Below are 15,620 nucleotides of genomic sequence, written 5' to 3' on the forward strand. Positions count from 1 at the left end.
TAAAGTTTCTTTTTACATCCAAATTTAAGAAGTTTGCATGTTTGACAGCTCTCTGCACAGGGCAGATGTTTGGGAACCTCTCAGCATCATGTCCCAGAACAAATCAAGGGAATGGAATCACTCTGCTCCAGCACCACAGGGAAAGCCATGGGTATGGTACCATAAGAGCCATTTACCAGTAACACATAAGAACTGCCAAACAAATTTTGCTTGATAATGCAGAACAGTGTTTCTAATCCAAGGTTTGGTCCTACTGATTTTACAAAGGGAAGCTAGATTTCTTCATTATTTATTTAGTTAGTTGACCTACATGCGTTCTTTATCTGAAAAAAATTTCACCTCCAGACATTGTGGATCTGTGTCACTCATGGAGACAATGGACTTTTCTATACTACACAAACACACAGTAAATTTCTCATGTACTAAATCAGGGCAGCTCAGTCTTAATATAGCTTGCCTTGTACTTTTGTTATGTTTACAGTTTTGTAGAGTTGGGAGGATAAAAATCCTAGGGGAGTTTTACCATCTAATATCTCTATTTGCAGAGGTACTGTCAGCTTTAAATTGCCTTTACCTTTCTACAATTCCAGCTTGTTTGCCTTATTCTGCAGCAGGCAAAAGCAGCCAGAGGGTACTCACCAAACTAAAGCTGACTGTAAAATTACTTTGATTGTAGCATAACTGTAAAATAGTTAGAGGAGCTCTTCTTGCCTTTTTTCTCCTCATTCCTGTACATATACACACAGTTGTTCCTTGTCTGTTAAGTTCTCTGTTCCCCTCTATTAGTCTAATTTTTCTACCTTTTCTCACTTGCTTGTGTTGCAGAATAGAGCTTAGTGCAACAAACAGCTTCTGAATAAATTACTTGGGTTTTTATCCAGCAGCAGAGGCTGTTGCTACTCATTTGCATTTTCAAAAGAACATCTAGAATTTCCCTGTTACAAAGTGGCTATTTCTTACTATTCTGAAGGCAGATCTTGTTAATGGTAAATAAATCTTCTTTCAGAATAACAACTATCTTCTACTTGACACAATATCCCCAAAGACAAAAAAAAAATATCAGTGTTTATTATTCTCAGAAATTTGAAAAAACATCTTTGTAATTGTCTTCTGAAATGCCTCATGATGCTCCCCTTTAATCAGAGCACAGACTGATGGAAACACAGCAAGAAGTAGAAATTAATTTGTTGAAACAAGCATCTCTATTCTTCTAATGGCTCTTGTGGACAGTTCAAATCTCCTTATCTTGTTTACAAGCTCAAATATCCTTATCTTGTTTACAGCTTTTTATTGCATTCTTAGATGCTAATTTGAGGTGAAAAACTTACTTCTGTTCCTCCATCTTTGAAGGTGTCACTGTAGGTACTGTCAGGAGTACTGCGCTGATCATCTTTAAGATAATTTGTGTGGGGAGCAATGTTGGACACTTCGTATGGTTCAAAGATAACACCTCGGTGCTCCTCATTTTCTCCTCTTGCATAGTGTGTTTGTGGGGTCATAAAAACAGGGGTGAACTCCTCTGCTTTAACCACAGTCACTGCAGACCCTGTGATGGGTGTTGAGCTCCCAGACACATTTGTGGTGTATTCCCTTTTGGATGACTCCAAAGGATCTTGGTTCAAGGAAAGGTTAACTGGCACTGTCTTCAGGACTTGCACACGGTTCTCTCCCCCACTTAAGTTATTCTGAGCTTCCGTGGTATTAAGACAATTTCTGTGAGACAAAACCAAAATATGTTATGAACTGCACTGATAGAGGAAATCTCCTCCTTAAATAGCTTAATTGTCTTAAATGTCAGGGAAGGAGATTTTTCAATTCTGATAAGCCACTGCCATAAGAAGTAATACATGAACAAATACTAGGCAAAAGAAATTCTGAGGCAAGCCGAGGTCTCCAGAGCTCTTTAACAAATGGGGAAAGATAATACATTTGATTTGACTTGTTACAATAAATTCTGGGTATTTAGGGTTGCTCTTGCCTTAGCTTGTAATTTGGATGCAAAATTAATCCAGCAGTACAACAGCCTTTAGATACAAAATAAGAATGAAGAGTAAGGCAGGGCAGTATGGATTACTCACAGTAGGTATTTAGCACATGAAACAGGCAGAATATCAACAGCAAAATTCATATGCAGATGGCATGCTCTTTCAGGCTGTTGACAGGCCACTACTGTTTGCTTAACTCTGGTAGCAATGCTGTTCTAAAAGAGCAAGCCCAGGAATTCCATTGTAGCAGAGTAGATCAGTAACTGTAGTGGCTGCAAAGTAACCTCAGCAGCATTCCCACATCTACCCACAGTTGCTGTTGAAAGCAATCTGATTGCTGATAGTAGTTACACTGACATAAAATTGTTAACTCATAGAACTTTCAGTAGGTATAACATCGCTTTGTTTTCAACCCAGGAGAAATGCTCTGACACTACCCAGTGCCCAGTTCCTCTCTCTTGGCTTTCCACTGTAGACAAATTTTGTCAATCACACTCAGCGTAGGAACTGAACATCAGGAATTTCTCTGGTTTGCACAAGAAAAACTGTCCAAAAACCAGTTCATAGCCTATTTTGAAACAGTAAATTTATACTACTACCTATTGAAACAATCACCTTATGAACAGCTAGTGGAGACCATCTAAGGCTGTCACAAATTAGCTACATTGAAATAAACCTTATATAGCTCATCTCTGTCTAATTTTATATGGAGATACTTCCAGTATGTAAAAACTTCTTTGTTTCTAAAAAAAATATACACTCTTTCTTTTCTTTTAATAGTAGGAGGCAGCTTCCTTTGACTCAAGTCACTCTTAGCCTACAGAGAAAAGCTGAAATCTGAGAGGAGTGAGAAAAACATTCTAAGCAAATGATTTTAAGAGTTACTTTATTTGCTGGGTAGATCCTAAATGATGTTAAATAAGGCTCTATAAATGAGATTACTGAGGCCAAACTACTCACTTTTTGCCCTACAACAAGAAAACAAAGAAAAACAGCCAATAGCCAACTGTCAAGATAATCTGATTTTACTAATCTCAGCAGAAGCAGCAAAACAACACCACCAAACAAAAGCAAGGAGTGAAACTCTCAGCTACCTTCCAAATGGCATGTTTGAGAATACCATCCATTTTTTTCTAATCAATTGAAAGTAAAAAGGAGTAAAACGTACTTCCCAAAACAGCCTTCATTCTTTGAACTTTTGAAAGAAAGCCATCAACGCCTCAGGCTCTCACAGTTCCTTCAGTTCACAACTGATCAACACTTTCAGTAGCTGGGTATATGATTTTGAATAATACTGTACCTTTTATCTTGGTCTTCTTGATTATCACTCACTTTGTTAAGAGACAACAGCCTTTTATCTCTGGGAACCTGAGAACAACACCAGGCATGGGGTCAGGTAAATGCAACTGTCAGGCATTTGCAGCTTCAGACTGCTCTACTGCAACAACTAGAAAAATGTAACTCTATCAGTGTTGTCTAGTTCACAAATGCCGGAGCTGTTTTTCTTTGGGTGACTGACTTTCAACAGAAAGAAAATTTCCAAAGACCAAAAAAAAAAAAAGAATTGCTTTCTTTTCTAATTCTTGGGCACACCAGTTAGCAGCAAAGGGCTCTTCTTTATGTCCTATCTTTTGAATATCAAGCTAGGCCAAGCTACCTCAAAATCAAAGCTCATATTATTCCAAAAACACACATACACACTTTTCACTGAATAAAACAAGATGAGAAGGAAGATACGATGCTTTGATGAGCTGTGCACTGAGACCATTTTAGCTCAGACAAAAAAGGCTTTTCAATTAAACCATAAGCACCAGGTAAGTCCTCCTGTTAGAGAGAAGTCTGGAAAGTGCAGGACTCACACTTGGAGAAAGTTTGTGGATCTTTCCCTTTCTTAGTATGGGGACAGGTCAGGGCATGCTGGTATGTCATCAGAAACACTGACTTCTGCTTTGCTGACTGCATCAATAGCTATGAGAGGTAAAAACCCAGTCAAATCTGACCCCTTGACAGACTCAGAATTGACATCAAGTGAATTTAAAGATTTGTATTCCCACACACCAGTGTCCTGACACCAGCACAAATATGAAATCACCAAGGGAAAAGTTTCTGTCTTTACCGTATTTTTTCTTTTCTTGCTGAGCCATTAATTTGGCCTCTAAAACTTCTAATCTATCTTTTGCACAAGCCATATCCAGTCCATTGCAGCAATTAACTCAGGATTAAAAAGCAAGAATAGACCTATGAATGGGCTAAAGCCATGTTTTTTATTTTTAAATATTTTAAAGAAACATCAGAAAAATATTTGACTTTAGAGGAAAAAAAGTATTACAGGGCACTCCAGTAGCCAATGATAACATCAACAATAACTGCAAGACAGCAGCACAGTCACAGAGTTCTATCCAGAGTTGTTCTTTCTTTTAGGAACATCCTCTTTTCCTATTAAGCATCCTGCTGGCTAAAATACAATTTTCTTTTATTTCTTTTTGAACTGGGATAAAAGCCACAGTTTACATATGCTGATTCCCCTTTTAAGATTATGTGTTTTTCTCTGAATGATGTTCTATGTTTAGGTAAATATCACTACAAGGAAAAGGAAAAGTTAAAAAAAACCAGACAGTTAAATTCAAATAATTCCTATTGACTGGACACAGTAATTCAAAAATACTATCCAGCATGTTAAAGCTAATGAGCCAGATTATAAATAAGGACAATTCAAGAGTCTCATGCATTGGAAGTCCTCTACACTTCCCCATTACACCACAGAGGTTAAGTTTTAAGTTTGTGTTTGGGAGTATCAACAAGACTTATCATTTTATCCCTATTTAAGACAAAAATAGATATGATTGAATGCTGGAAATGGTTTTGAGATGTTAATCTGACCTTATTCCATCTGAACCCCAAGTCTTTAGCAAATACCTGGAACAAGGAGCAGATATGGTTTAGAACATGGTTTTGAGAAGGAAAAGGGGTATTTTCTGGTTTTATTACAAAAATCCATCAGATTAATGAACTGCTACATGCAAAGGTATGACTAAGACAGAAGCCAATACTCCAGATGCTCATAGACATCCTGAATTGTATGAATCCATATTAATTTCAAAGAGTCTGGCACTGTGGTAACTATGTCAAGCAGAGAAAAGGACCTTTTTTTCTTTCTCACTGGGAACAGTTTTCTCTACTGACAACAACACACAAAAACAAGGAATACAATCAGCAAAGCAATTAAAACAATATTTAACCATAAGGCTGGTATATGACATCTTCCCTACAATCCCTTCTCCTGAACACTCAATTAATGTCACAGAGATTAAAAAGAGGAGTCCATTCATTAAAGCATTTATACTAATAAATACTAAAAGAATAGATTTTTAATTCCCATTCCTGTTACTTCTTCACGAATTACAAGGGGACCTGGCATTGCTGTACTGGCTATTTTCAGGGGTATGGAGATAGTTGCAGTGAAATGAATATCACATTCTAGTGCTTGGGAGGCAACACTGATTCTGTTTGCAGACTACCAAGGGGTCAGCATTTGCTTCAAAATTACATTTTTGCATTACACAGAGATGCATTCTCTAGGATTCTCCTCTGATTTCAGCAAAAATCTCAAACATAGCTTTACTTAAACACTATAAAATATATATATATTTTAAAAAAAAGTTACCAAAATTGTATGTACAGCCCTGGGTTTAGAACATGACAAACTGAAACTACATCAGTGCTTTTCCTGTAAACTGACTTAGACCTCTGGCTCTGTGTCCAGCTTCATTTCTGTCCTGCAAACTGCCAGTGCAAGGGCTAGCCCTCACTGTGTGTTTGTATACAGCCTACTGCAATCATTATACAAACAAAAATAACATGGGAAATTGTCAGATGAGAGATACCCCAGTTAAAGAGCAAACTAAAACATGTGTGGAATGAACCAGAAAAGCAGACAAATGTACAGATGGACAAGGCCTCCCCTTTTACACTTAAGTATTTCAAGTATCATCCAATGTCCTCACAAAGGAAGAACACTATGCTCAAAAAATAAAAACATGGTATAAAATTTAATATGGGAATTCTGAGATTTTTTTATCTCCAGAATTAAATACATCAAAACAGTTCCAGACAGGCTTCCTATAAAATAATGGGTGCATGATGGGAACATTAGAGAGAAAAGAAGATGCAGTGACTTTTGTCTTTGAAAACTGGTTCTTTTGTTGCCTCTTAGAGTGGTCCCTGCTAGTGCAGCAGGGAGGGATAATGACAGAATTACCTACTTTATAATAGTCATACAATAGGCCAAGAGCAGCAGCACTGTCCTCATCACCATTTATGCTCATCATAGCCTTGGTAGCTGCTGTTAGGGGATTCTCCAAATACGACTTCCAGGCTTCATCTTCACTGGTGTAGGCTCGTCTGGTGTTGAATGAAGTGTCATTTGGCACTAAGGCCACAAGTCGCTTGTTACTGCATAGACAGGAAGAATAAAATTGTGATCCAGAAGGGATTACTTTATTCACAAGGCATGGTAAAGAACATCAAATAGCTCTATTAAAGTTATATGATTACATCAAGCAAGCGTCTCTGTATTACACTTGGTGACATAAATATTTATCAGTATTAGCTATCTTCAGTACTTAAAAAAAAATTCAATTGCATGCAGATCTTGTGATAATAATTCAAATTTATTTTTGCTAATATACAATTAGAGTTACAAAAATATTTTAAAACTATTTGGAAAAAATGAAGCAACAATATAAGAACATTCTGCCCCAGTACTCTTGCTATGTGTACACTTGATTAGGGAAAAACCACGACATTTAACTGACATAAGACATGAATGAAAAACAAGAAAAAGCATCTAATACTAATCTAGGGTTCACCTAAACAGAGTATAGTTCAGGATTTATTAAGTGGGTACACCTTAAAATTAAGGTACTCTCTGCTTTTAGAATGCAACTTGTCAGTAATTTCAGAGAAGTTTTTTGTACCAGGACATGAGCAATAGGTCCAGTGGATGGAACAGAAGTAAACATATTTGGTCTCAATACACACTTTATCACTCACCACATCTAATTACAAACCCATGGTAACCAGACCATTAGTGAGTGGCATTTGCAGCCAAAGCAGTTTCCTCCAGCCTGAAAGTGGTACAAACTGACCAGTGCCCGTGTATACTGCATGAGAAGCTACTGCACCACAGCTATGGCTGAAATTTCCAGTATAATGGAAATACAAATGAAGATAATAGCACCTCCTTTTGCAAACTGTTCAATAAACTTATTGATAAAATAACCGCATTTAAAAAAAAGTTGCATAAGATAGTAGGCAAACAGATTAGGTATGGAAATAGTGGAGTGAGGAGTGTGCTGCTCCATGGGTGTTACAAGAGCACTGTCAAGGATTGTGGCTCAACTTAGAATTATGACAACAAAACTTTTAACACATTACACCTTACAAGTGCGAAAGTTGCAGAGATGGTATTGTAACTAAATATACAAACTGGTAAAACTAGTAGTTATTCCTGGTGACCTTCATAAAACACTTTTTGCCATCTTCCACATAAAAGCCGGTTTAGTAGTCAGCCTCCTCTTTCTGTTCTGCCTTACCTGCACCAGTGCCAGCTTCACAGATCTAACCCAACCAACTGCTGCTGTTGCACAGAGAGCGGCATTTAAACTGTGCAAACAAGACTTTTATTTGTTTTCCGAAATAGGATTTGATAAAAGCACAAGTGAACCCACACAGTAAATGCTCTCAGATGCTGGGAGCATGCCTTGCCTGGCCCCAAGCTGCAGTGACCAGCACCTTGGGGTAGCACCAGAACTCCGCTGTGGTGCAAATCCAACCTGCAAAGTGCGTGCTCCAGTGCTTAAGGAAGAAGAGGGGGATGGTGGAGATTATAATCTCTATGGTACAGAGCACTGTTTACAAGTTTCTTTATTTAATGAAAAACAAAATAATCCATCTGGTACATAGAGCACAATTTTATGAGCTCTGGGGGGGAAGAGAGCATTTCATACCTTCATATCAGAAAATACAGCCAATTACAGTACTGGTTCTATTTTCCTTTCATATAAAGTAACTGGATTTTTGAAAACTACCTTTTTGTTTGGTTGGTTTTTTGTTATTGACAACACTTCTGCCTGGCCTTTTGCTGAAGATTTTTGTCTTGTTTTCACATATACATTTATGTTGTTACAGGTTTGCTTCAGCAAGTGTAGCTGAGCGTAAACTAGGAGTCTAAGGAAATACAGAGGCAACTGCTAGGTCTGCCTGTCTTTTCAATACCTTATTGTTAGCAACTCAAATCAGATTTGCAACAGCCCTGCTGTTTGTGCCAAAGGTAGCTGAGGGCCTGTTTCCACTCTGGAGTAGTCAATTCTCCCTGGCTCAGATGCAATTATTCCAAGCAAGGATTCTCCTTTCCTCAACAAAGCTCCCCTTCAGCTAAATCTGGGCTGCTTCACCGCGTGGGCAGCTGCCCATTGCAATGCACAAAATCCTGCTCACCCTTCCTCCTGTAGCAATCTTCCCTTAAAATCAATAACTGCCTTTTGTTCTCAGAGAACTCACAGTGGGCAACAGTCATAACTGATTTATGAGCACTACAGTCAGACAGCACGATCCCTTTAAAAACACACCTTTTATGACTTGGGCTGTGCTTGTCTGTAAAAATGCTGGAGGGGAGGAGTCAATCTCTGTTGCTCTAACTTAGCCAAGATGATCTCAAAGCAATGACCAGAGTGCAGTCTCTCAGAGGTGCATATCTGATTGTCTTGGGGAGAAGCCAAAGCAAAGGGGATAAGTGCTCTAGAAACAGCAACTCAGTAAGTAAGCAGTTGGGATGGCTGGAAAGGCACAAGTGCATAGACCTAGAGCCTTCCCAACATCTCTTCAGAGCACGTTTTTTTCTAAAACTCAGGTTTTCACATTTGAAAGCAAAGTATCTGTCTCCTCCTCTGCTTTGAGAGATGGTCTCCAGCATAATCAACTGCCACACTCATTGTGTTTACTCTGCAAACAGACTGAAACAATAGCACTAAGAAAAATAAAAAACTTCCTCATCACCCCTATCCTTGTAATCAGCTCTGCAGGAGGTTAATGGTCAGAGCTAATTATCATGACTTAACATAGTCAATCATTTCAAAGATTATAGCCAAAGTAGTCAGCCAAAACAATTGGGCCCACTTCTCTATTAAATGAGGCCGTTTGGATGAGAGGGAGAGTTTCTCTGAAGAAATGAGACTTGTGCATGCACACACATTCCTTTTTGCACAACTGCTGAAACTCCTTGGACGATTTCAGCTAAATGCGACAGAGATGTAGCAAAGTCCACCATAACCAGAGGAGATAAATGCACTGTATTTTAATATACACCAAGAAAACCCAGCATCCTAAGTGAGGCCCCCTGGTCTTGTCAGTCACACTTCCATGCCAGGGCAGCCCCAGTTGTTCCAGCTGCGCAACTGATGACAGCTGGCAGCTGCTTGGGAGGAAAGTGACTCTGGTGGTACCTGGACCGTGTGGAAGACAAAGGGTGACACCTACAAGTAACAGCAATCCCACTGTAGAGCTGCCCTGACCATCCCAGAGGATAGAAAAGCCTAACTTGGAGCCTGCAATTAGTAGATCCATAGATCGTTGAATCTTATCAAAAGCTGAAAATCCATTAGTGAACACATGCACCAAGAACTAGACACTTAAGGAAAAAAGATAGGCCAAGATTGCAAGACTCCCACTCAACCTGACCAACAACACCTTCAAATGCCTGCTGTAGCCCCAGGCACACCTAAAAACCTGCAAAAGAGCAGAGAACAAGAGCAACGCCTGCTGTGCCCATTCCCCACCGGGCCAGCCCACCACCCCTCTATCTGGGAGTCAGGATCCGTGCTAACCAGAACTGGGCGGGACACACTGGTACAACCTGAAAGCGCATCCTCATTTTATCGTGGAGAAAGAGATGAAGAATTAGGATATTTTGTATCTAAAAAGTAAATGTTTCCTTTCAAGCTACCGCTTGAGCTCCTCATGAATGCAAAATGTTTCCATTGTATTATGTCAAACAGTAGTAAGTGCGCAAGAATGAAAAGTTATTTTCTGGGCAATGGTCTAGCTAGGAGCCAGATTGCTCAGACACGGGAGCATTTATGTCAAAACTAAAATTTCAGACGGCCTTTATTTTACAAAATATTTTTTTCTCTCCACTGCTTAGTAGAGATTTTCCTGTTCATGCCATTCAAAGTGATTTGTGTGTTTTCACAAGACATACAAAAATTTTCCAGATTAACAGCAGTTACAGTGATTTTTTTAAACTTTTTTACAATTAAGACTATAGAATTTCATAAAATCTATACAAGTGTAGCATATAAATACAAAGATATCCAAAACTTTGTTTCATTTCAGTTACTGCAATGTAAATTGCAGAAGTACATTGTACTTAGCATCAATAATGCTAAATGGAAAAGGCCAGCCTTTCAAGCTCTTCCTTGGATTAAAGATAATGAAGAGCCAGTCCTTGAGGCTACAAAATCCTACTACAGGCAAATTCTCACCCAACTTGATGCAATTTGCGAATTAGCTCACAATGAATCAGAACTGCCCATTAACACACTCATGAACAGTCGTAAAAGGCTTGGGGACCAGAGCCTCCTTTTTATTCAGAAACAAGGTGTCCTGCCTGCCAGTCCCCCAAATCCAGTTTTGATGCTCAAGAGCTTTCTTTTGAACTTGCAAAGCTCAAGCAGCCCTCAACTTCTCAGCTGTATCTGCCACTGAACATAAAGCAGACTGAGGCAGCCATGCTGCATCAAGTCCCTCTGCACCCTGCTGCATCATATGCTCGGCATTACATCCTGATCCAGTTGGAACTAGTGGGAAAGAAAGCCTCTTCCTACCTGCCCCACATCTTTTGCCTTGCTCAGGAAATTCAACCCTGAAATCCAAAGCAGATTGTTTAAACTGCCAAGGTGGGCACCCAGCCCAGGCATTTCCATTTTTAACTGTGGGGTGTTGTTTTGTTTGTTTTTTTCGTTTCTTTTTTTTTTTTCCTGACATTGCATTTGTTCTTAAAAAAACAAAGTTACAATCAAGATGCTCCATGAATATACCTGCAGACTGCTTCACCCTGTGACAATGCAGGAAGCCTTTCCCCTCCCTGCAGAGGCTAGGTGCTGGATGGGAACACACAAGCAATGTGTGTGAGGCAGGAGAACGGGAGAGGTTCCAATTCCCAGGTTTCAGCCCAGGCCTGGCCTGCCCATTCTCACACAGGTGAGACAAAAGAGCACCAGGCACTTCTGCACACATTATCTGCAAACTGTTCCTTCAGGAGAAGGGATACAAGGCTTTGGTCCATACAGGTGTTATAAAACATCCAGAAATTTTAGCACTAGTCAAATAACTGGAAAAGGCAAGACAGACTCTCATCATCCTTGTTCCCAGCCCAGCACATCAAGGTCATAGGATATTTATCATAAGCTCCTTGTTAGTTCCGTGATAAGAAGGTGGCCAGGGCAACTGTCTGCAATCTGCAAATGCTGGGAGAAACAAATTCTAAAACAAGATTCTAGCAAAGGGACCACTTCTGTTGTACACAGACATGCATCACACACCACAGGGCATTCTGGTCTTTCCTCCAGTGCAAAGTCAAAGAAATGGTGAACTTGTAGAGAGCACCCATGTTTCATTTGGTGTGACAAAAGGTACAGGAGCATGCTCCAGACACATCCAAGAACCAGAAAATAGAGCAGAAGTTCCCACTCCAGTTTTGACACAAGGTCAGAGTATGATCACGCACAAATATTTCAGTAGTTCTCAAACCCTCTGTAAGTTTATTTTACATTTACACAAATCTTAGTTCAGCTGTAAGACAACTATAAAACAGATCTAAAACAGATGTTCATGCAATTTGTCTTAAAACTAATGCACATACATATGAATTCACAGGCACAAAATGAAGTACTATGACTATTTAAAATGCAGGACAGATCCCACAGAAGCTGCGTAAGTTAAACTTCAGATTCCAGATCATAAACTTCTGCCTGAAGTATAAATCAAAGCTAGTCCTAGCACTTTAAACCATTTGTTTCAAAGATTCTACTGTTTGTTTTGGCCCAAGTTTACTACCTTCAGAAAACTACTCTGCCTACTTGACATCAAGTTAAAAACAAAACAAAAGCAAAAAAACAAAAACAAAACAAAATTTAAAAACCAACCAAACAAAATACCACCAAAAAAACCCCACCCCACAACTTGTGTGGCTCACTGCAAGTTTTGATTTATTTGATTAAAAAAACAAAAAAAAAAAAAACAAAAAAAAAAAACCAAAAAAAACTTGAGACTCATCAGGATTTATTGCCAAAGGTAGAATTAAATAGTCTCCAATAATACTGTTGTTTCAATTAGATATCAGGGTTCTATTAAAACTACAAAGGAGCATAAATATTTAATGAACAGGAAAATTATGGCCCATGTTTCTCAGCATTATGTCTTTCATAGCTGACAATCATATCATTCCCAGCACAACGGGTCTCAAAAATGTACTTAACCTAATCCAGTGACTATATAAATACAAAAATGAACTGAGAGTGAAGGAAAAAGAAAAAACCAAAACACCAAATCATTTAGACCACCGGGAAACAAAAAGGTAAGATGCCCTCTGGCCCACAAGTCCATACCAAGGAAAAAATTCCCATTAAAGAGGCTGAGTAATTTTGCCTTCTAATGAATGCAAGTTTGGGACTCCTGCAATTTTGGGACAATTATACTTTTTGAGCACAAGATGAATCTGAACAAGATTATACACGTGAAATGATTAAAAGAAATTACCATTACTAAACGGTCTGAGAGGAAGTAAAATAATATATTAAGAACAGCAACAATGAATGGCAAAACAGACTAGTTTAACAATTAGATGCCTAGAAGTTTTATTTGTTTTTACTCTGAACCAAAATAACTTGAGCATGCAGTAGTGATCAAGAGATTAGAACAAATAGGTGATTCATTAACATTGACAAAAAATTATTATTAACTATGTCAAAGAGGAAGTATGAAAAAGAAATCTGACACAAGGATTAAATACATACAATCTAGTTCAAGGAGGCAATTACTTACCCCTGGACAGACTTTTTATATCTATGATTTCAGAGGCTTTTTTTTGTTTCACTTGTAATAAAATATTATTTCCACCAGATAATCTTGTGTTACTTGTGTACTAAGGCTGTTGCTTTTATTTTTTTTTAATCATGACTAAGATTCTCAAAAAAATGACAGGTTTCAGGACATTTGTAAAAAAATCAAAATGAGGAAAACCTGAAGCTCACAGCATTTCTGCAGGAGCTGACAGAGTTGATCAGAATTAGCAATTATTCAGTAGCTTTGTGGCAGGCCATGCTGTTTTCCTAAGAAGAGTACTTTGTGTGCACAGCACCTGAGGTTGTTTTAGCTGACTTGAAGCAGCCAGAAGCAGGCTGTAAAATTAAAAACAGGTCATGACAAGGCTGCCCAGACCTCCTACAATTTAACCTGACCCTTGGCCCCGTGGTCCGTGTTCATTCACTGCTTCCACAGAGTTAATGGAAATGGAATAGTTTCTTCACTGGTAGCACTGATTGCTTTTTCTTCAGGATATTAAACCTTTCACATAGCTAGAAGGAAAACATGACTTGAACAAGTAAAGCTGGGAGTCAAGATTTCCCACAAACATTTTTTAAAAGCATAGAAACCCAAAAATATGCTTTATAGAACTACTTACATACATTATTAAGGAATATACCATTGCCTCCCCAAATAAGGAACATTAACAAATCTGTATATAAAAGTACATAGCTATAAATAGATAAATATATATATAAAAGAATTCTACATATGTAATCTTTGATGTTTGAGACACTCTCAAGCTATAGATACATTGCAATATTTGACTTCACAGTTCAGATGTATTTAATATGGTTTCCTTGGTTAAATATTGTGTAAGCAACTACTGTCTTTTTTATTATGTCAGCACTGTAGAAGAAAAGAACAGTACCCCTGTATACTAAGACGTCTGAAGTAATTACTTCTTTTAACGAGGTAGTACTGTCCTAATCATTGATCAAAAAGCTAATGAAGATACACCCCAGGATTAATTCCTAGATCAGCATTTGAAAGTGCTATTTTGTGTATATACAAAGAACAGCAGTTTAATTTGCTGCTTCCTAATAAAAAAATACTTAAGGTAACCACTGCACTGGATTAATAGTCATTAAATGTTTGGCAACAAATGTCAACTGGTGTAATATCACTTCCCCTTCAGATGTCCCAGCCAAAACAGGGACAATGATGTCCCAGCTGACCTCTTCCACAGGGAAGAGGTTATGTGACCATTACAATCAACTTAAAGCGACCTGGGAAAATCCCCTCCCTCCTCCTCGGCTTTGATCTTCAGCCTGGTCTCAGACTCCAGCGCCAGAGAGACAGTAGTGCAAACAGCAAGTCCTAACCATTTGATACTCTTACTCCTCTTACCTAAGCTTATGGTTGCAAGCTCTATGAGGTTCTGCACGCTGATTTTTCACCTTCCTTACCCAGAAATGGTTTTCTAGGGAACATCTGTGACAGTATGTCTGGCATTCAAACAGCGCAAGAACCAAACACATCCATTTCCTGTTTCTGCATTCATTCCCAGATGAGAACACTTTGGAAAACTAATCTCACTGGATGACCCATACAGACAATCGGCTGAGGGGGGAAAAAAATAATTGATTTGTCACCTAATTGCTACTTAATATCTGCTGATGGAAAACGTGTTTGACCCTCAAAGAAAAAATTAAGAACAAAACACAGAATCACATTGTAAATGACAAAATGACAAACCCCCTTTCTGTTACAGCACTAGAGGCTTAAGTTAAATATTATGAAGGCAGTAAATGTACATACTGAGGAGAAAACAGTAAATCAAAATTACCCTGTGAAGAGCCCAATATCAACTTCTGCCACAGATACTACCAAGCAGCAAGCTGGATGTGAACGTGCCTCCACTGACACATGACACATGGGAACAGGTCTGAACCCATTCCCACCTACGGGTTCCTCTCCACTCAGTTATTTACCTACAAGCACACGCTCTGCTGCAGAGCCAGGCTGCCCCAAAGCCTCCTTTATGTGGGCAGTGTGAGCATGCCGCAGCTCCCCGAGTGGCTCTGCACAGCCCGCGCTGTCGGGAGGCTGGCAGGGGGCAGGCAGGCAGCTGGCCAGCCGGCAGAGAGAGCCGGGGCAGCCAGCGTGCCGGGGCCTGCCACCAGCCTGCCCTTCCTGCAACTGCTGTCCCAGCCCACCGGGGCCTGCACACGGCTCCGGGAGCAGCAGGGACACAACGGTGCCATTTACAAGACAGATCCCAAATGGTTGTGCAATTGCTGCTCCTCGTTCACAGAAGCGCTGTCAATTTCTAAAACCCAGTCAAGTTTCACAAGCAGCAAGCTCACTGATTTGCTCCACTAATGCACTAGAGCAGCGACTCTGGAGTTTTGTGTTTATCACATTTTTGTATACTACTAAAGGACAACTTTAGCCTATAAATGCAGAAGTTTACCCAAGAATAATCTTTTCACCTTGCAAAAGGGATGCTCCCACCTTCCCACCCTGCGTCCCTCAGCCTCCCCCTCAAAG

At 39.3% G+C, this 15,620-nt stretch overlaps 1 protein-coding gene across 1 annotated transcript in view; it reads right to left on the reverse strand.

The window, feature by feature from the left end:
* Positions 1-11,652, reverse strand: part of GRHL2 (grainyhead like transcription factor 2) — a 53,771-nt gene extending 42,119 nt beyond the window's left edge. Inside the window, exons 1-4 of the mRNA XM_058031592.1 lie at positions 11,585-11,652; positions 6,248-6,437; positions 3,286-3,353; positions 1,329-1,713 (exon numbers count right to left, since the gene is read on the reverse strand). Of these exons, the coding sequence (XP_057887575.1) occupies positions 1,329-1,713; positions 3,286-3,353; positions 6,248-6,437; positions 11,585-11,652 (711 nt within the window). The remainder of the gene's footprint in view (positions 1-1,328; positions 1,714-3,285; positions 3,354-6,247; positions 6,438-11,584) is intronic.
* Between the last annotated feature and the right edge of the window lie 3,968 nt (positions 11,653-15,620).

This window comes from Melospiza georgiana, chromosome 1 (assembly GCF_028018845.1).
Source record: "Melospiza georgiana isolate bMelGeo1 chromosome 1, bMelGeo1.pri, whole genome shotgun sequence".
NCBI lineage: Eukaryota > Metazoa > Chordata > Aves > Passeriformes > Passerellidae > Melospiza > Melospiza georgiana.